Genomic DNA, 20991 nt, shown 5'->3' with positions numbered 1-20991 from the left:
AGGCCGATCAACCTCACACATAGTGTGGCTAAGATCTTTGCCAAAATGCTGGCGAATAGGGCTCGGAGGAGGATGAAAGAGATTGTGACGGCGAATCAATCGGCCTTTATTTGTGGGAGGCATTTACATGATAATTTTCTCTTAGTTAGACAAGTTGCGAGGAAGATCCATGCGAGGAAGGAGGCGGGAGTTTTCCTCAAGTTGGACATATCACGCGCATTTGACTCCCTCGCTTGGCCATTCCTTTTCGAGGTGATGAGAAGTAAAGGCTTTGGTCATAAATGGTGTGAGTGGATTGGCATTCTCCTTCGGACTGCCAACACCAAAGTGCTCGTTAATGGTGTGCCAGGCTGAAATTTCGTTCATGTCAAAGGTTTGAGGCAAGGTGATCCAGTTTCGCCCTTGTTGTTTGTGATTGCTATGGATGTTCTCTCCAAGATCATGGTGAAGGCGACGAATTTGGGAGTGATCAGCACCTTTTCGGGCATCGCGGCCCACCAATCGGTATCAATCTATGCTGATGATGTCGCCCTATTTGTTAAACCAAGGGTACCGGATCTCAACTTCATCACCGCTGCTCTTAAGGCGTTTGGCGACGCGTCGGGATTGAGAGTGAACTACAACAAATCTCTTGCGGTCATGATACATGGGGATGAGGAAGATAAGAACCGGGTGGAGTCGATGCTTAGATGCCGCATGGGGACCTTCCCTTGCAAATATCTTGGGTTGCAATTGGCTATACGGCAGTTGACGAGAGCGGAATGGCAGCCCATGTTGGATCATGCTAAGGGCTTTCCCCCGGCGTGGCAAAGAGGGCTATTGCACCGTCCCGGTAGGCTCGTGTTGGTGAAGTCGGTTTTCGAAGAGATTGATCAGTGGATGCGCGGTTTCTTTTGGGCGGGTAAGAACAAGGCGAATGGAGGTCAATGTCTGGTTGCCTGGAACTTGGTGTGTAAGCCTACCTGGCTTGGTGGCCTCGGGGTACGGGACCTGCGGCTCCAAAGCCTGGCTCTACGTGTTCGATGGGAGTGGCTTCAACGTACTGACCCTAGGAGGCCGTGGCAGGGGCTTTCGATGCTTGTGGACCGAGATGCGAGAGCGGTGTTTGACAGTCTCGTTCACATTGCAGTGGGCAGAGGAGATAAGGTGTTGTTCTGGCGAGATAGATGGATCCATGGATTTGCCGTTAAGGACATTGCGCCCCTTTTGCATGCTCGTGTGGACACGCGCACCGTTAACAGAAGGACGGTGCAGGAGGGGTTGACAAATGGTAGGTGGCTATCGGATCTAAACGGAGAGCTAAACTTTGGGAGTCACCTGCAACTCTTGCATCTCAACTTGGCCGTTAGCACGGTGATCAGGGACCCTACCAGCAATGATGTGTTCTCTTGGCCGGCGGACCCGTCCGGTCGGTACACAGCTCGGTCCACCTATCATAGATTATGCCTGGGGGCGGAGAGGGTGCCGTTTGCTTCTTGCATTTGGAAAAGTTGGGTGCTTCTCAAGTGTAAACTCTTTGCCTGGCTGGCGGTGCAGCATCGGATTTGGACGGAGGATAGGAGGGCGCGGTACGGTCTGCAGGAGGAGCCCTCGGCCTGCTACTTGTGTCTCCAAGAGGAAGATAATGCAGAACACATCTTGGTGCAGTGCGTGTATGCCAGAGAAGTGTGGCACTATATCTGGAACACGCTAGGTCTGCAGGGCCGCATCCCGGAGCCTCAGGGCACTTTGCTGGAATGGTGGCTTGCGGGTAGGAGCTTCTTTAGGAAGAGTGGGAAACGTGGTTTTGACACCCTAGTTATTGCCACAATCTAGGCGCTATGGAAGCAACGGAACGCGAGAGTGTTCAACAGGACTCGACAACAACTGCAGGCGCATGGCCTGGCCATTGCCATATTGGATGAGATCAAGGAGTGGAAGGAGGCGGGTCTAGGTGGAGGAAGTTTCACTATGTTTTGTGAGAATGTAGGTATAGGGTAAAGTGTGGGGTGTAAGGGTGTGTGCCTGAGGTGGAGGTTTGTTCCATCTTTTGGCTTCTTGTACATGGTTTTTCCCCTCTTCTATAAAGATAAGGTACGCCATTGGCGTACTCTTAAAAAAAACATAATGGGCCGTTCGGGAGGTGTAGGTGGGCTGGTCGGTGCTACGCTTTCAGTCTGTTTATGATCTCGGGGACGTCTCATCGGCCCTATATAGGTTTGACGTGATCCAAATAGTTATTCTGATCATATATATATATATATATATATATATATATATATATATATATATATATATATATATATACTCCCTCCGTCCGTGAATAAGTGTACATCTAGCTTTTGTACTAAGTCAAAGCTTTAAAATTTTGACCAACTTTATAGAAAAGAGTAGTAGCATATATGACATCAAATTGATATATTATGAAAGTACATTTGAAAACGAATCTAGCGATACTAATTTAGTGCCATAAATGTTGCTACGTTTCTCTATAAAGTTGGTCAAAGCTTTAAAACTTTGATTTAGGACAAAAGCTAGATGTACACTTATTCGCGGACAGAGGGAGTATATATAAAGCACATATTATATATTATATTTGATTATTGTATAGTTGCAAAGTATTTGAATATAGGTAGATTAATGGGAAACAACTAATAATGAAAGAAAAATCTCATGCATGTTGTGCTGGCTCTTTGAGGATGTGGCATGTGTGCATGTTAAGATAATAGAGCTAGTGGGGAGTTTAGGCAGATATATAGGATTTGTTCATTTTCCATGCCGAGGTACGCTATAAAAGAACGACATGTATATTTTTCACAAAGTCCACCTAGCTCAGATGGTTATGTAGAGCATTACAAGATGAAAAGGGTGTGAGTTCAATTCTCACTATTTTGTGAACTCCTACATGCAGAAGCAGGCCCGAGAGAGGCCCAACTCTATGATGACTCAGCATGGCGGAGCCCCTTCTTCCTTGAAACCGTTTTTTGCCCCGCTTTATATATAAAGCAACAACACAAACAGATCAAACGATACAATGTGAAGAGAAAACTCTCTTACAAAGCGGATCGAAAGATATAACGAAAAACTTAGAGCTAGCCTACCAACTTGCCTAGGACCAACCAACGACACCAAAACTCCACGTCAACGCCCCCAGGAGGGTGACGATGCCAAGCGTCGCCTCTGCCGAGTCTGAGAACAGACAAGAGTTTTCACCCAGAGCCCTGACACATGAACGAGACCCACGACTACGCCTTCAGGAAGGGAACGACACCCACGGGCGCTGCAGTTACCGGCACTAAGAGCGAAGCTTTCGCTCGGGAACTCGCTAATACCACCAGGAGGCGCCCCTGCCACCCCTGCAGCGAGAGTTAGGCCAACCCCGCCAAATCCGAACACGAACAGAGCATCCAAGAGCCTTCCACCCCTACACCCATGCCGCCTACACGACCAAGAGGTGTAGGCACCACCGTCATCACGAGGCCTGCCAGAAAGCGCACCATGGATCCTGCCATCCAGGATCGCCGCCCCGGCATCCTCTGACAATGCAATACAAACGCCAAAACACGAGGCCGCCTCTCCAACCAAGCCCCGAGCCTCCACCTCGACCTGGATAGAGAAGGACGAGACATGCGCAGGAGAGAAACCAGCCCGTGGCCGGGGGCCCAAGTCAAACCCCCTGCAATGGCGGCTAGCCCAGCGGAGACCTTTCTTTATTTTCAGGAGTTCAGCCGGGCGGAGCCCTTTTTTATTTTCAAGAGTTTTTACAGTCACTTAAACTTGTATTGCGAGTTGATTGCCTGAAAAACAAGGGTGTTTACTGCAATACTTTATAACGGACGGGCAAAAGCAATAGTTACATTCATCTTGGCTTCTATTGTATCTTCTCAAGAGAGACGCCGCCGGAAAGATAAATGATGTTCTTCAACTAGCATAAACTATTTCAATGACACAATATATGTGTGTCTGGATCCAGAAAAAACTCTTGGCTCCAGTCAATCTATATTAATGTTAATTAATGAATATTCCTTGAAATAAGTTTACTAGATTTATTTAGTTTTAAAATTGGCTATCATTCCCTCTCGTCTGAAAGGGTCTGTTTTAATTTTCACTGTTGATTTAATTAAAGAGGGTGTACTGAAGCGGAGCACATTCTATAAAGGTATTTTTTGGATTGCTTACCACATGGAAAAAAAGTAATTATTAAAAATAATCCTTATGTTAAATACAATAGTCAATTCCTTGTATTAATAGATTTGTATCATAAGAAGATTTTTTTGACAGATAAAATTGTAAATCTAGGTATTGCACACCTAAGTCCTACGTCATTGGATTTATGCTAAGATTCGTCCAAGCATTTTTTTTTTTGCCTTTTATCTTTTTTTTCTAACTTGATCGTGTTACTTAGATGTGCAATAATTATGGCACATGTAGACAGACCCATAGTAAATTTGAATTGAGACCTATTCCAAGACGGATTTAAACTTACCTTCTACTCCGAGTTTGTATCCTATACGTACTCGACCTCGAGGCTAATAATCAATACAACATATTTATCTCGTTTTGCACACATATCTGAAATTCTAGATACAAACAAGCGGGCAAGTTGGGGCTAGGAGCACGCGCTCGCCATGAAGAAGCGCCTGGCAAACGGGACAATAAAGTGCGATTCGCCGGGAGTCGATCGGCTTGGTGGCCTTCCCGACGACGTGCTCGGGCGCATCCTCGGCTTCCTACCCACCCCGCTGGCCGTGCGCGCGACCCAGCTATCGCGGCGTTGGCGGCGGCTGTGGCCGGCGCACGTGTTCGCCCTCAACCTATCCGTCCAGGACTGCAAGAACCGTGGCGTGGGGGTCAGGTTCCCCGACCTCTGCGCGCGTGCCCTCGCGCGGTTCCCGATCTTCTCCATCCCCTCCATCTCCCTCGAGTTTTGCACGCGCGACCAAATCGGAGTCGGCAAGGCCAAAGCATGGTACGCCGAGGCCATGGAGCGCGCAGCGGGGTCCGTGAGCGTCACGGTGCTACGGGGGGCATTCCCGCTGGCGCTCCCGCGGTTCACGCAGGCGGAGGCCCTGTCCCTGACGCTGACCCACAGAATCGATCTGGAGCTCCCGGCGGCCGGGGACGATCCGGTGCGCTTCGGCAGGCTGACGGAGCTGGTCCTCGCCACGATGCGGCTGCCCGCCGACTCGCCTCCGTTGCACGAGTTCCTGTCGTCGTCCTGCCCGCAGCTGCGGGCTGCGCCTGTGCTGCGTGAGAGGCGGCGAGGCCGTGCGCGCGCTGGTCCTCCGCTCCGACGCCCTCGAGGCGCTCGACCTCAACAATGTGGACGGCATGGCGAAGCTGGACGTGGCGGCCCCCAACCTGCGGTCGCTGAGCGTGCGCTCCTGCTTCCGTTTCCCAAGGAGCGGCGACCAAGACACCGAGGTGGTTGTCTCGGCGCCGAGGATGGAGTCCGTCTGCTGGTACCGCAGCTACCCGAGGCGGCTCAGCACCCCCGACGGCAGCCTGGCGCGCGTCCGCCGGCTCTCCGGCCTCAAGCTCGCGACGCTGGGCCGGAGCGACAGCTTCGACTTCCCTTACACGATGCAGCTGCTGCAGGCCTGCTCCCTCACCACCGAGCACCTGGAGCTGGACCTGGTGCTGCCGGACGAGATGACCCTCGACAACTGGCTAGGCCCGGAGGAGCGGGGCTCGCCTGCGTGCGAGGACCTGATGAGACACGTCCCGCCATTGCCCCGTGTCACCGTGCTCTCGCTCAAGGTTCGGTGGGGGATTGGTGGCGACGTCGGGCCGTGCCTGGCCTCCCTCCTGTCGCGTGTCCCGAGCGTGGCAACGATTCACGTGGGACCAGCCCCGTACTGTCTCACCGTCTTGGTACGTGCGTGCGCGCGCGCATGAAACCTTTTTTGTTTTTTGCGATGGATGAACATGTTGTTTTGAAGATATTGCTTTTTATTTATTTATTGTCAAAATCCCTTGAAACTGAAATTTCCACTGAGGACTTTCGCCGCTAGCAAGTAAAGGAGTATTTATATTATAAAATTTAATGTGGTATATGTCATATGTGCATGATTTGTGATATTCTTTTCATCTCGTGTAAGCAGGGGGGCGCAGTCGTACCGCGAGGAGAGTGCCGGTGGGGTCGTTGCGTGGACGAAAGGAGTAGCGGTGGCCAGCTGGGCTCTCTCCGAGAGATCGTTGTCCACGGGCTCAGGGGAACGGACGGCGAGGAGTGCAGCCTCGTCGAGGTTCTGCTTGGGACCGTGCCGCCGTCGATCGAGAGGATATCTCTCAGGTTTCACGACGCTACAGCCGCGTCGGTCGTCGACGAGATCGCAGCCGAGTTGCGAGCGCACTTCCCTACGGCGACTGCTGGGTGTTGGACCAGGGCGGCTTGCTCGACCACGCTCGAATGGACCAAACGCAAGCTCACTCCACGAGAACGGAAGGGATAAGACATGACCGAATTTTGAAGGCGTGCGTTGCGGAGGCATAATCAAAAATTGTTAGCTGATACCACTTCATAGGCAAAAGGTGGTCCCATTTTTTGATGAGATATAGGAGACTTTGTCGACCCGACTACACAGAACGATCGGCGGTTTTTTTGTTTTTTTTAAACGACAGACAATTTTTTTTACATACGATAGACAGTTATGGTTATTGACAGGGGCGACCCAGAATTCGGCAGGGCCCCGTGCTGGGCCATGGAAATGGGTTTTGGGCTATTACTTTCTTTGAATTTTTTTCTAGATTTTAAAGAGCATATATATTGTAGTTTTGGGCCGAAGCACCAGACTAAAGCCCAGGCTGTCCTGGGTGCAGGTGTTGAAAACATGGTCAACCTAAACACGAAGATCAATATCTACATGCAACCAATTAGCAAAATTTTGAGATAAACAAAACAAACTGCGGACAAAATATGAAATTTTTGTTTAACATAGTGGGATTCCAATAACGCGTAGTACATGAGGCCTTGCCCTGTGGCGGACCAACACCTTGACCCATGGGGGTGCCAACCTTTATACCCATATAAAAAAGATGTCATGTTTAGCATTTTAATCCTATAATACGCATAAATTAGACAAACTAGTAGTAGGTCTTATAGAGGAAAAAAAATATATGGTAAATCCTTCCCCTTAGCCGGCCGCATAGATTAGACAAACTACTAGTAGGTCTTATAGAGGAAAAAAAGTATATGGTAAATCCTTCCCACTTAGCCGGCCGATCCGTGCTGGACATCCACCAGACGCGCTGCTGTTAGATCAGATCGATCACATGGTTGCCTCCTTCTCTCTTGGTCCCACACCCTCTCTCCCTATCTGGAAACATCCACAAGCAACAGTGCATACTTGTCCTCAAGGATTGATTTTCAAATCCATCCCCAACTATATGACCGAGATAGCTTTGTCAAGGAAGGATTCGAAGAATCTTTATTCAGCGTCATCATCGTCACCGCCGAAGCTAAGACGATGAACAGCCTAAAAACCTAGATTACGAGAGAATAAAAATGATCCACGCGCGTCAATCAGGCGACCCCCTCATCACCGACGACCGAGGTCGCTACCGGAGGACGACGCTAGAAGATTGGCCTCCTAGCGGCGGCTAGGGTTTCAACCGCCAGGACAAGAGGAAAAACGAGCAGAATCCGCCACTGGTCTTGCCAACTCTTATGACTGTGACAAAGAGTAGCACACGAAAAGTCAATCAAACAAAAATACAAATTGAAAATATTAGAGATTGTCCAACACCACAAGCAAGCATGCTTTGTCTTTTTTGCAAAGAGAGGGCGATATCTAAAATTTAATTCACGAATAATGTCTACATTTTTACAAACACAGACGCTTATACACTCATCGCCATTAATGCTACTCATCTAACCATAGGTTGATTCGCTACATTTTATTGTGTTGTTTCCTGGAGATAGAGAAGTCGACTTCATATCATCTGTCATTTTGTCAGCTGATTGATCACGTTACGGTCAAAAATTAGGTTATGATATGACCAACACAGTCATCGAAAAATTGAGACGATACGCAACATGTATTCACGTTTTTTCATATAAAAAATTGTTGGCTAACACGTTTTTTCTGTTTCAGCCCGTGAATTAGCATATGCTGCGTGCCTGCAGCATATACAGGTCGTATCCTGCTGCATCACTCATCAGTTCATCAGAGAAACGCAGCTCTCCTTGCTCAGTAGTTGCCCTCATCTTCCCCACTAACAGAAGGTGAGCTCTGTCGCGAAGTCGTCCCGTACGATGGAAAGCCAGGCCACCTTCTCGTCCGGACCCGGCGACTCGACGGCCATGACTAAGAGCATCTCCAACGGCCGCATAAAAATTCCGCGTCCAATAAACGTTATAGCGCGTTACTGTAGCACTTTTAATGCGTTGGGACCAACTTTACTTTAGCAGACGCCCAAAAACGCGCGCCCAAAAAACAGACAATGCAAATTGTGAAACGCGCGCAATCTGGCGCCCCAAATATGCTACGCGGGATAGCGTTTTTCAGTGCGCCCAAAAACTTTTAGCGCTACAGCTTCTGCTGGAGCTGTCGGGCGCCCAAAAAAACAGACTTTTAGTGCGCGGAGCTTTTTTGGCGCCTGTTGAAGATGCTCTAAGCTCGGACCGAACCCGGCTAACTCCTGCCCACTGACGCCGCTAGGATTCCTAGAGCTTGCGGCCACCGCGTACCGCGACTGCCCCTCCGTCATCTACCACGACACCGTCTACACCTGGAGCCAGACCTTCCGCCGCTGCCTCCGCCTCGCCTCTGCCCTCGCCTCCATCGGGATCGCCCACCGCGATGTCGTAAGCAGCTTAACACGGCGCGCAGTTGCAGGAAGTTAACTGACATAATAAGTTGAACTAACATGAGCTGGTTAATTATCTTACGAACTGAACTAGGTGTCCGTGCTGCTGCCGAACGTGCCGGCCATGTACGAGATGCAGTTCGGCGTGCCCATGAGCGGCGCCATCCTGAACAACATCAACACGCGCCTCGACGCGCGCACCGTGTCCGTCCTCCTCCACCACTCCGGCTCGAAGCTCGTCCTCGTCGACCCGGCGTCGCTCCAGCTCCTCGAGGATGCGCTCCGGCTCCTGCCGCCGGAGCACTCTGCCCCCCGCGTCGTCGTCGCCGACGACCCCCATGAGAAGGAGCTCCTTCCCGCCCCCGCGACGGCGTTGACGTACGAGAGGCTGCTTGAGAAAGGCGACCCGGATTTCGCGTGGGTCCGGCCGGCGAACGAGTGGGAGCCGATGATCCTGAACTACACCTCTGGTACGACGTCGGCGCCCAAGGGGGTGTTGCACTGCCACCGCGGCATCTTCTTGATAACCCTCGACTCGCTCGTGGACTGGGGGATGCCGGCGCGGCCGACGTACCTGTGGACGCTGCCCATGTTCCACGTCAACGGCTGGAGCTTTCCATGGGGGATGGCCGTGGTGGGCGGCACCAACGTCTGCCTTCGCCGGGTGGACGCCGCAGATGTCTACGCCGCCATCTCTCGCCACGGGGTGACGCACCTGTGCGGCGCGCCGGTCGTGCTCAACATGCTGGCCAATGCACCCGAGGCCGTGCGGAAGACGCTGCCCGGCAACGTGGAGATACTCACGGGCGGCGCACCGCCGCCCGCTGCCGTGCTGCACCGCACCGAGGCAATCGGCTTCAAAGTCAGGCACGGGTACGGACTATGCGAGACGGCGGGACTGGCGACGTCGTGCGTCTGGAACGCGGAGTGGGACAAGCTGCCCGCCACGGAGCGCGCGCGGTTCAAAGCGAGGCAGGGCGTGCGCACGCCGGCTACAGCCGAGGTGGACGTCGTCGACGAGAAGAGCGGCCGCAGCATGCCCCGTGATGGCTCCACGGTAGGCGAGGTCGTGATCCGAGGAGGGTGCGTCATGCTGGGGTACTTCAACGACGAGGCGGCGACAGGGGCGGCGATCCGGGAGACGGCTGGTTCTACACGGGGGACGTCGGGGTGATGCACCCGGACGGCTACCTGGAGATACGCGACCGCTCCAAGGACGTGATCATAAGCGGCGGGGAGAACATCAGCAGCGTGGAGGTGGAGTCCGTGCTGTACGTACGGCCATCCGGCCGTGAACGAGGCGGCCGTGGTGGCGCGCCCCGACGAGTTCTGGGGGGAGACGCCTTGCGCGTTCGTGAGCCTCAAGTGGGGCAATGGTAGGGGCGAGCTGACGGAGGCCGAGCTCGTGGCGTGGAGCCGGGAGCGCATACCGCGCTACATGGTGCCCAAGACCGTCGTGTTCCGGGACGAGCTGCCCAAGACGTCCACGGGCAAGATCCAGAAGTACGTGCTCCGGAACATCGCAAAGGAGATGGGGCCCACCAGCAGGGGCGTTAGCAGCAAGATGTAGGGGCTATGCATGCATCCATACCGGGATCAACAGTCCGGCATGCATGGCCTTCCCTCAAGCGCTAGGGATCAGACTCAAGCGCTAGGGATCAGACTACTGATCCCTTGCTCCCATCAGACCAGTCGTTCACCGTAGGATTAACATCACGACACTCATCCGATTTTTTTTTTAGAATCATCATCAAGCTTTATTAATCATCCTACACCTGGGATTTCATCGGATATTACATGCAGAATACAGTCAGGCGGATTGCTAGGCCAAAAACCACAAAGTTCCTTACTAACTCCTTCTCTAGCTAACAAGTGAGCTCCTTGGTTCCCTGATCTTCTAACCCAGGAAGCTTTAAAACGTTCAAGAGTCCTTCCCAGCATCTTGATTTCTTCAACGATCGGGCCAGTCACACTTAAGTTTTTTGCCTGGTCATTCAACATGGCCGCCACTCCCTTGCTGTCGACTTCAACGTGCACCCTGGTAGCTCCAGCATGGATCGCCAGCTGCAACGCCTTGCGGCAAGCAAGTATCTCGGCCACCTCGGGATCAGACACATCCCGGAATACGTAGCAGGCGCCCCCTCTAAACGCTCCGACATGGTCTCGAAGAACCACTCCTCCACCTCCACGATCCTGCAGCTTAGACAAAGCTCCGTCTGAGTTTGCCTTGAGCCACCCTTGCTCCGGCGGACTCCATCTTACAGCCGGTGCTGCAGAGGAGCACCTCGGTTGCTTTGCATGAATGGCGGTCCATTCTATGATATGCTGATAAACATTCTCTGCAACCACCCTGGGATCCGCAATCTTTTTTCCATCCCTCGCTTCGTTCCTTGCGAGCCAAAGACCATACGCAGCCTGAACCATTAACTCCCGCTCCTGGTCGCCGGCATCAGCAAACCATCCCAGCAGCCATGAGGCAAGCTCTCCATGGGGTCCATCAGACACCGGCGGGATCGCCACCGGAACCCCTTTCTCCGAACTTAAAACCTTCCAGAACATGGCTGAATGCGGACACGCCCAGAAGCGATGCAGGACTGTTTCTTCCCTGCCGCAAACCGTGCAAAAGATCCCTGGTTTGATTTTCCTCCTGTGTAACTCAGCACCAACGGCCAATCCATTTTTTATAAAGTTCCCAGGAGCGTTGGTGTTCCAAAGCGCAAGCCAGCTTTTGTGTCTATACACCGATGTCGAGGACTCCGGCCGTCCGGTTTTGGTCCTTTTAAGCGACATACATAGGTGATATGCTGATCGGACGCTGAACTGCCCCGACTTAGTGAAATTCCACGCCAAATAGTCGCTGCTACCCAGGCCTCCAATAGCGATCTGCTTGATATCATGTGCGTCATCAGCTGAGAACATAGCATCCACCTTGGCATGATCCCAAGCAGAACCATCGGGACTAAGTAGGTCGCTGACATGTGTGATTCCATGGATAAAATGCTGCCCAAGAGGTTTCAAACTCCCTGCCCTCGGAATCCAATTTTCGTGGTGTATGTTAATGTTCGAACCATCACCTACACGCCAAACAACTCCCTCTCTTAGTAGTTCCCTCCTAATTAAATGCTTCCCAGTAACCGCTCCCGTATATAGCAAGTCCTTCCGCTAATCTCTCCTAACTCTGTGCTTCTTGCCGTCAATTCCCTTGTGTTGTTTCATTCCCAAACAGGGTAACGTGATGCATGGCGTTGGGCATCCACCATAAACTAATATTTGCTTCCCATGCAACAAATATTTGTTTCGACCTTTTCTGATGATTTTCTAAGCAGCAAATGTATGTTTCTATTCACCAACAAATTTATGCTTCCATTCACCCAAGTGTTATTTCCGTCATGAAAGAAAGTTGTTCGACTAATATAAATTTATGTTGCATGAAATATGTTGCTTCGAAAGCATTGCATCTTGTTTTATTGATTAAAAAATTGCTTCCAACTAAATAGTATAGGTTATTTTTATCAAGTATAAAAATAGTTCCACCTTTTCAGAAGCATCACTCTTTTGCCTCTGGTGACTAGAGAATTGCTTCCAATCAAACGGTAGTTTGCTTCCATCAAAGAGAAAAATAATTCCACCTTTTCAGAAGCATCGATCGACTAGAGAATTGCTTCCAAACAAAAAGTAGCATTTTGTTTGCATCACTAGTGAAAAATAGGTACACTGCCGCAATAACATATGCTTCAAAGGAATTACGGAGTTGCCCCCAAAGAAGAACAAACTACTACTGACAATTCCTTTTGCAACCAAAAACAAGCACAATACATACACGATTATTTTCACTCTAGCCTAGCAGCATCATAGCAATGTCATGGAAGAGCTCCACATATATTGCTAGTTCGTCGCCAACAAGGAATCCGCCCGATAAATAGTGGCGCCCCATCCCGGCCGTAGTGCTCTAGACATCCTTGGCATATGCGAAAAACAAAGAAGCACGGCTACAATTTTGTGCTGAAAAAATGTACATATAACAGAAACATAAATTAGCCATACTGAAGTACAGTCAGGAGTGGTTAAAATAAAATAATCGACTAAAAGAAACAAAACTGATGGTTTTTGAAGCACCAATGAGTACCAACATGTTTGTAAAATAAAAGAAGCAGCATACACTTGTACTTCTTTTAGTAAAATTTCACCACCACAGAAGCATATGTGAGAAATATAAGTAGGAAGCAATTGAAGCAAAACTTGAGTACAGTAGAATATATGTGAAAAATAAATGTGAAGTATTGAAGCAAAATTTCACCACACATAACGATATGTAAGAATTTCACTGCACAAGCAAAGCAGCTACAACGAACAGGGGATGTACTACCATATGGGAGAATGAAGTTTTTCTATGTTTATAAATAAGAGAAACATTAGAATGAAGGATTTTGTAGAAGCAGGCGATGAAGCTTTATGCAAAAACCTTAGAAACAATATAAATGGCCAACCATATATGACTATGTGCATCTGTCTATGTAGTGGATGGGGGTGTTGCCCTCCGTTTTGAAAGAAAAAGTAGATATAAGATGTTTACTACTCCATCTGTAATGTTGTTAAGTATTTTCTCTGTAAACAAATATAAGAGTGTTTAGATCATTACTTTAGTGATCTAAATGCTCTGATATTTATTTACGGAGGGAGTACAGATTATACATGCACAATATTAGATCAATGGATGGAATTAAACCTTGAGCGGCGAGACAGCAAGTGTTTGTAAGTGATACTAGATCTACTAGCTAGCTCAATCATGCCAGCCACCTTAATTGGAAATAAAATAAAAGGAGATATAATCATAATGACTGCTCTCTCTCTCTCTCTCTATCTCTAATGGAAGTTTTTGTTATTTTTTTGTCATGCATGAAGATGATATATAGAACCATGCACGAAAGAGTTCGGCTTCTTCTGGCATTTGTATGTTTGAAGACGCGTACAACCAAAATAAAACCTGCTGGATATCGTTGTAGCTGCAAATTGTTTAGTGAGTCCCAATGCAAGAGTTAAGATTATAAGAAGATAACGCCAGTTGTGTTACTTTATCTGCTGGCGACCACTACCTGCTAGGAATCGTACGAGAAAGAGTGTATAGAAAGCGTTGCTGCTAGAAATCGTACGAGAAAGAATTATATATAGAAAGCGTAAACTATGTGAGCCTATGCATGTACCGGTTCATTGTATGCACACCTGTACAGGCACCAGCTACTATTAATGTAAGCTTGGTTTGTTGATACATGAGGCGACACGGAAACTTGTTTATCTCTGTCGTCTCTGTCTGCATCCCATGGACCCATGCATGAAAGATGCAGCAGCAGTAATGATAGATCCGGGTGTGTGCTTGCACCAATGCTTCGCCGTTCGCCAATCTGGGCGGGTTTTCTTTTCAACCCACCTTTTAATTTTCATCCACTCCATGCATATGTGCACATGCATTGCGTAGTACGTTCAGCGTAGATGCATGCACCCTCCATATGCGCTTCATGTGCTAGCTTCAGGAGCCAGCCTGCTAATTTGGGTTAGATTGCATACTACTTATACCTACCGTCTATACGTATTAGGATTAGGAAAAGGTATTCACCTGATGACGCCCGGGTGCGTTGCCGTATCCAGCCGCCCTACGTCATTCGCATCTGTGCAATCCTATTATTCGTCCATACTACTCTAGATCGGTCCAGCATGCAAGGCCGGCCCGTGTAGCTGATGGATGGACAAGTTGATCTATAGATTACAGTTGTGTCATTGCAAGTCAAAGCTTGTCTGCCCCGTGTACGTAGCTGCGCTTGTTCGCTGAACGCTGGCTATATATAGAGAGATATACGGATTGTCTCGTAGACTCGACGTATATGCTGCTCGTCTTAACTCTTATTATCTACATGGAGCTACCTACAGGGGATCACTCCTACCACCACGGCTCCTCTATTTCTTTCTCCTCCGGTACACCACTGTGCACGCATCATCAGCGTGCTCCTCAAGCTCGAGCTCGTGCTGACATGGAGGCCGACCACCAGCGGTTGTCGTTCCTCATGGAAGCCACCTCCATCACCACCAACGACGGCTCACCTCCCGCCTCTGCAGGTGACGCGGCCGGCGACCACAGTGGAGGCGGCGAGTTCACGGCGACTCCTGTCGCGTGGCCAGTGCTGGGACTCCAGGGGAGCTCCAGTGGTTCATGCAGTGCGCCGGAGTCGCCGCTCATCGGGGTGCGGAAGCGGCCGTGGGGCAAGTACGCGGCGGAGATCCGGGACTCCACCCGCAACGGCGCCCGTGTTTGGCTTGGCACCTTCGACACTCCGCATGCCGCCGCGCTCGCCTACGACCAGGCCGCCTTCTCCGTGCGCGGCCCGGCCGCCGTGCTCAACTTCCCTGTCAAGGTTGTGCAGCAGTCGCTGCGCGCGCTCGGCATCGGCGGGGCCGCCGCCGCTGGGGACTCGCCTGCGCTCGCGCTGAAGCGCCGCCTGTGAGGTAATCCCGTGTCCGTGTCTGGGTATCCATGTACGATATCTAGTACTAGTCGGTTTGGTTTATGTCTAGCCTGGTAGTATATATACATGACCACCCCGTGTAATCTGATCAATCACAACGAAAATAGCAATAAAGAGAAAAGAGCCAGGAGCGAGAAGCCCCTGTAGCTATCACCAATTTTTTTCCTCTGTCCAGTTTCATCGCTAGTTTACATCGGGAGTCGCCGGCTACACACACGTAGGAGCCAGCACGGTTTTGTTTGTACGTACGTCCGCGGCGAGACGTGCACGTACTGGCAGAATCGATCAAGCTCCGTGCTAGCTTGCTTGCTAGCTAGTTGCACGTACGTAGTGATCCTGGGTGATCTGATCTAGAGATCAAAAGCCAACAATTGGTATCTAGAGCCTCGACGATCTACGATGACGGACAGCGATGCTGAGTCAGTCAAGTCCGGCAACGGCGGTTTCAAGGAAAACAAGTCCGGCAACGGCGGTTCCAAGGCGAACAAGAACAACGACAAGGTGAAGAAGGGCGGCAAGTCAGCAACCAGTGGTGGCCGAACGGGCGGCGCCAACGTGCAGGCGCATCGCAACATCCCCATCCAGTACCCGATGCTCACCGACGCCAACTACGGCGTGTGGGCGGTGAAGATGAAGATCATTCTCCGAACCCTTCGAGTGTGGGAGGCCATCACGGACGGCGACGTCGACCAGGAGTGCGACGAAGGTGCCATGGCCGCCATAGCCCAGTCTGTGCCAGATTCCGTGCTGATGACATTGGCGGAGTTCGAGACAGCAAGAGAGGCGTGGAACGCACTCAAAGAGATGAGGATCGGAGAAGATCGCGTCACGAAGGCTCGGGCACAAGTGCTGAAGCGCCAATTTCACAAGTTGCAGATGGAGGAAACTGAATCGGTGAACGACTATGCCATGCGTCTGACTACTTTGGTGGGAGAGATCCGCGCGCTTGGTGCAAAGCTCGAGGAAGCCGAGATTGTGGAGAAGTTTTTCAGTTCGGTGACTGATAAGTTCACGTACATCATCGGCACGCTCGAGCAGCTTTACGACATCGACGACATGACCATAACGGAGGCGATCGGACGCTTGCGGACGTGGGAAGAGAATGCTCGTGGCTGTCGGAAAGGCAAAGGAGGAGGTGGTGACCAACTCATGTACTCACGCGCAGATTGGGAGTCTCCAAGTAGCAAAGGAAGGCGCAACGGTGGTGAAGGCTCAAGTAACACGAAGCGCGGCGAACAAACCGAAGAAAGCAAAGGAAAAGGCAAGCCACAAGGTCGTGGTAAGGCGGACCGATCTAAAGAGCGGAAGCCACGGAACATGGATATGTCCGAGGTCAAATGCTATAACTGCAACGAGATGGGCCACTTTGCAAAGGATTGTCCGGAGCCTAACAAGAAGGAGATCAAGGCAAATTTGGCGAAGCAGGAAGACGAACGTCCAGGTCTTCTGATGGCCGAAGTTTGTGATCTTGTGGAGCCTAACAAGCAGGAGATCAAGACAAATTTGGCGAAGCAGGAAGACGAACGTCCAAGTCTTCTGATGGCCAAAGTTTGTGATCTCGTCCAAACAGTGGTTGTGAAACCAAACCGGAAGGTGCTACTTCATGAGAAGAAAGTAATACCAAAGTTATCCGGAAGCCAGAACGTGTCGTGGTATCTCGACATAGGTGCCAGTAACCACATGATGGGGTGCAAGGAGAAGTTCCTCGAGCTGGAGTATGATGTTCAAGGCTCGGTCAAGTTCGGTGATGGTTCAAATGTGGAGATTTGCGGGCAAGGTTATGTCCTCTTCGAGGGTCTCACAGGAGAACATCGCATACTCACCGGAGTGTACTACATCCCACGGCTTCGCAACAACATCATCTCTGTCGGGAAACTTGACGAGAATGGATGCAAGGTGGATATCGAGAACGGAGTGATGACGATCTTCGACAACCTCCGAAACGTGCTAGCGCGTGTGAATCGCACGCGGAACAGGCTCTATATCCTCAACCTTGATCAATCTCAACCGGAGTGTTGACTCGCCAAGAGTGATGATGATTCATGGTTATGGCATGCTAGATTTGGACACGTCAACTTCTACGCCTTGAAGAAGATGTCGAAGATGGAGATGGTATCTGGGATGCCGTTTATCGACCATGTTGATCGAGTATGTGATGGGTGCTTGGTTAGAAAAGAGCACCGCAGGCCGTTCCCTGCTCAGTCTACCTATCGTGCAAGTGATGCACTCGAGCTGCTCCATGGTGATCTATGTGGCCCTATCACCCCAGCAACTCACGGAGGAAAGAAGTACTTCTTCCTTGTGGTAGATGACTACTCGAGATATATGTGGGTCATTCTCCTACGATCTAATTAAAGATGAGGCGTTTGAAGCGTTCAAGAAGCTGAAGGCTGCAACGGAGATGGAACACAAGCTGAAGGTTCACGCTCTACGGACAGATCGCGGCGGAGAGTTTACGTCGAACGAGTTCAACAACTACTGCGAGAAGATTGGCATAAAGAGGTTCCTCACGGCACCTTATACGCCGCAGCAGAACATGGTTGTTGAAAGGCGCAATCGAACCATCGTTGACATGGCAAGGAGCTTACTCAAGAGCAAGAATCTGCCGGGGACTTTTTGGGGAGAAGCTGTCTCGACAGCGGTCTATCTTCTCAACCGGACTCCAACGAAGGCAGTGATCGGCAAGACTCCGTATGAAGCAATTTACGGACGTAAGCCGAATGTCTCTCATCTACGGACGTTCGGGTGCGTGGCGCATGTGAAGACGGCGGAGCCGCATCTCTCAAAGCATGCCGATCGTAGCACCAAGATGGTGTTTATCGGGTACGAGAGGAGTTCCGGCACCAAGGCATACCGCTTCTACGATCCACGAACCAAGCGTCTACGGATTTCACGCGACGTCGTGTTTGAAGAAAACCAAGCGTGGAATTGGAGCGCAGCAGCCAACGATGCTCCAAACGGTAACATATTCACAGTTGAATTTCCAACTGATGATGATGCAGGGGAGGACGTCCAGGTGGTTGGCAAGACGCCCAACCAAGGTGACCACAATGGTAGTGATCATCATGGTGCCGACACCAACGACGACGCGCATGGGTCGCAAGGTGATAGCGACAACGACGCGCAAGACACGGGTAGAGATCTCGGCAACGACATCGACAACGAGGCTCATAGTGATGATGACAATCAAGATGATGGTCACGATCACGACGACTACGCCGATGATGCGGATGCCAATGACCTAGCATCTACCACGCCCGAGACTCAACCGTCTTCCTCAAGTGCATCGACGTCGACACAATTTGTGTCGCCTCCTTCGCAAGCCACAGCGGATTCTTCCGGGCCTCGTCGCTACAAGACCCTCAAGAAAGTCTACAAGTACGCAAAGCCAGTTACACTCGAGTACTCCGATTTGTGTTTACTCGGAGTTGAGGAGCCAGCGAACTTTGTAGAGGCGAGCAAAAGTTCAAGTTGGATGCACGCCATGGATGAGAAGATGAAGGCGATCAAGAGCAATGGCACGTGGACTTTGGTAACCCGACCTCCGAACCAAAAGGCGATAGGTTTGAAGTGGGTTTACAAGTTGAAGGACACGGAGGGTGCCATTGTGAAGTACAAGGCAAGACTCGTTGCAAAGGGCGACCTCAAAGAAGAAGTGTACGTGGAACAACCCCTCTGCTACGAGAAGAAATGAGAAGAAGGGAAAGTGTACAAGCTCAAGAAGGCACTTTACAGGCTAAAGCAAGCGCCAAGAGCTTGGAACTCAAAGTTAGACCAAAGTTTGGTCTCGCACGGGTTCAAAAGATGTCCCGTCGATGATCCAAAAGACAGTTCATCAAGCACCAAAGAACAGGTGAAGGTTGAAGACGCGATCAAGGAGGAGCGCTGGCGTCAAGCTACGGACGAGCCGACGACAGCAAAGACGGTCTCTGAAATACTGCAAGAAACGACGAAAGCAATGCCAAGAATAGAGCATACAAGTAGTCGCATTTGGGATCCAGGTCGTAGTGTGGACATTGTGATTAGGGGGTGAATGTGAGGTAATCCCGTGTCCGTGTCTGGGTATCCATGTACGATATCTAGTCCTAGTCGGTTTGGTTTATGTCTAGCCTGGTAGTATATATACATGACCACCCCGTGTAATCTGATCAATCACAACGAAAATAGCAATAAAGAGAAAAGAGTCAGGAGCGACAAGCCTCTGTAGCTATCACCAATTTTTTTTTCCTCTGTCCAGTTTCATCGCTAGTTTACATCGGGAGTCGCCGGCTACACACACGTACAAGCCAGCTCGGTTTTGTTTGTACGTACGTCCGCGGCGAGACGTGCACGTACTGGCAGAATCGATCAAGCTCCGTGCTAGCTTGCTTGCTAGCTAGTTGCACGTACGTAGTGATCCTGGGTGAATCTGATCTAGAGATCAAAAGCCAACACCGCCACTGCACCCGGAAGAGAAATCCCAAGAACAAGAGGAGGACGGGCACGGCGACGGCGGCAGCGGGGGCCGACGCTGCATCGTCATTGTCAACGTGCGTGCTGGAGCTGGAGGACCTTGGAGCCGACTACCTCGAGGAGCTGCTCACAATGTCGGATCTGTGAGCCACCGCACCGCTCCTGCATCCTATATGTAGATATGACGAGTCCGCCATGGTGAACCGAATCGACGGCTATGCCTTCAAACCCTTGTGGGGGTCAAGACGGGGGGAGAGAAGACGGGGCATCCAGCCACGAGTGTCATCCCCGCCAATTGCGTCAAGGCCGCTCCAAACCGGTACCCTTTCTTCGTGGACTACTTCTCCTGCGGGCTCTGTCCCCCCTTCTCTGATTTCTTCATCGACGTCATGCACACCTACGGCTTCCACCTTTTAGATTTTACTCCAAACGCCATGGCGTGCATGGCTCTTTTCGCGCACCTCTGCGAGGGCTTCGCCGGGGTGCACCCCAACACGGCGCTCTTCCGCCACTACTTCTCCCCTCGGATCCAACCGGGGGCGCCATCTCTGGCTGCATCACCTGGATCCCACGGTCCAAGGGGGCATACCCGGAGGGCGCCATGAAGGAGAGGTGGGAAGAATGGCGGGGCCGGTGGTGCTGGATCGAGGAGAAGGACCCGCCGGCGCTCTGTGAGGTTCGCCAGGCGCCGCCGGTCCGCAGGAGCGACTGGAGCGACGTCGATGCCAACGACGAGAAGCTCATGATCGCTACCACCAGGATCCTTCGGCTTACTGAGGCCGGGCTCACCCTCGAGATGATCGGGGCGGATTTCATCCGCCGCCGGATCGCTCCACTGCACAACAAGGGGAGGCCGGCCTGGCTCTTCACGAACGCCGCCGACATCATGAGGCTTCGCCCGGCCTCGACCACAACTTCACAGTGATGGGGCACGCTCACTTCTGCCAGCGGCTCTTCCAGCTCGACGTGAACCGCGACGGCGAGGTCGAGCGGACCGGCAAGGCTGCGAGGGCCGCCGCAAAGGCCGGCAAGGTCGCCAAGGGGCCCTTGTTCAAGTTGCCGGCAGGAGTGGTCCCGCTGAGCAACAACTCGCGCCGGACCGAGATCATTGCCATGATGCCGGACTTCAACGTGCATGGCCTTGATCCGAGTTGGGTCGAGCCGGAGGAGATTAAGGTGCAGGAGTTCTTCGACACCTTGCATGAGGGGTACGTCACCGCCGAGCCGCGGCTTG

The 20991-nt window shown here is 51.3% G+C and overlaps 3 protein-coding genes across 3 annotated transcripts; 2 read left to right on the top strand and 1 right to left on the bottom strand.

The window, feature by feature from the left end:
* The first annotated feature begins 3946 nt into the window (after positions 1-3946).
* LOC109767703 (2-methylpropanoate--CoA ligase CCL4-like) lies at positions 3947-10960 on the top strand. The gene is made up of 7 exons (XM_073498658.1): positions 3947-5108; positions 5569-5853; positions 6084-6274; positions 8590-8788; positions 8885-9873; positions 9915-10061; positions 10171-10960. Exons 1-7 carry the CDS (start codon positions 4608-4610, stop codon positions 10358-10360), a joined length of 2502 nt encoding a protein of 833 aa, XP_073354759.1. The 5' UTR covers positions 3947-4607; the 3' UTR covers positions 10361-10960.
* On the bottom strand, positions 10560-11349 carry LOC109767702 (uncharacterized). The gene is made up of 2 exons (XM_020326426.1): positions 10693-11349; positions 10560-10565 (listed from the first exon to the last, which is right to left on the bottom strand). The coding sequence occupies exons 1-2, from the start codon at positions 11347-11349 to the stop codon at positions 10560-10562; spliced, it is 663 nt and encodes a 220-aa protein (XP_020182015.1).
* A 3317-nt stretch (positions 11350-14666) lies between these two features.
* LOC109767701 (ethylene-responsive transcription factor 15-like) lies at positions 14667-19904 on the top strand. The gene is made up of 2 exons (XM_073499230.1): positions 14667-15280; positions 19733-19904. The coding sequence occupies exons 1-2, from the start codon at positions 14667-14669 to the stop codon at positions 19902-19904; spliced, it is 786 nt and encodes a 261-aa protein (XP_073355331.1).
* Positions 19905-20991: the final 1087 nt, after the last annotated feature.

Source organism: Aegilops tauschii, chromosome 5, assembly GCF_002575655.3.
Source record: "Aegilops tauschii subsp. strangulata cultivar AL8/78 chromosome 5, Aet v6.0, whole genome shotgun sequence".
Lineage (NCBI taxonomy): Eukaryota > Viridiplantae > Streptophyta > Magnoliopsida > Poales > Poaceae > Aegilops > Aegilops tauschii.
The sequence above is the reverse complement of the archived record's forward strand: the minus strand, read 5'-3'. Positions and strand labels throughout refer to the sequence as shown.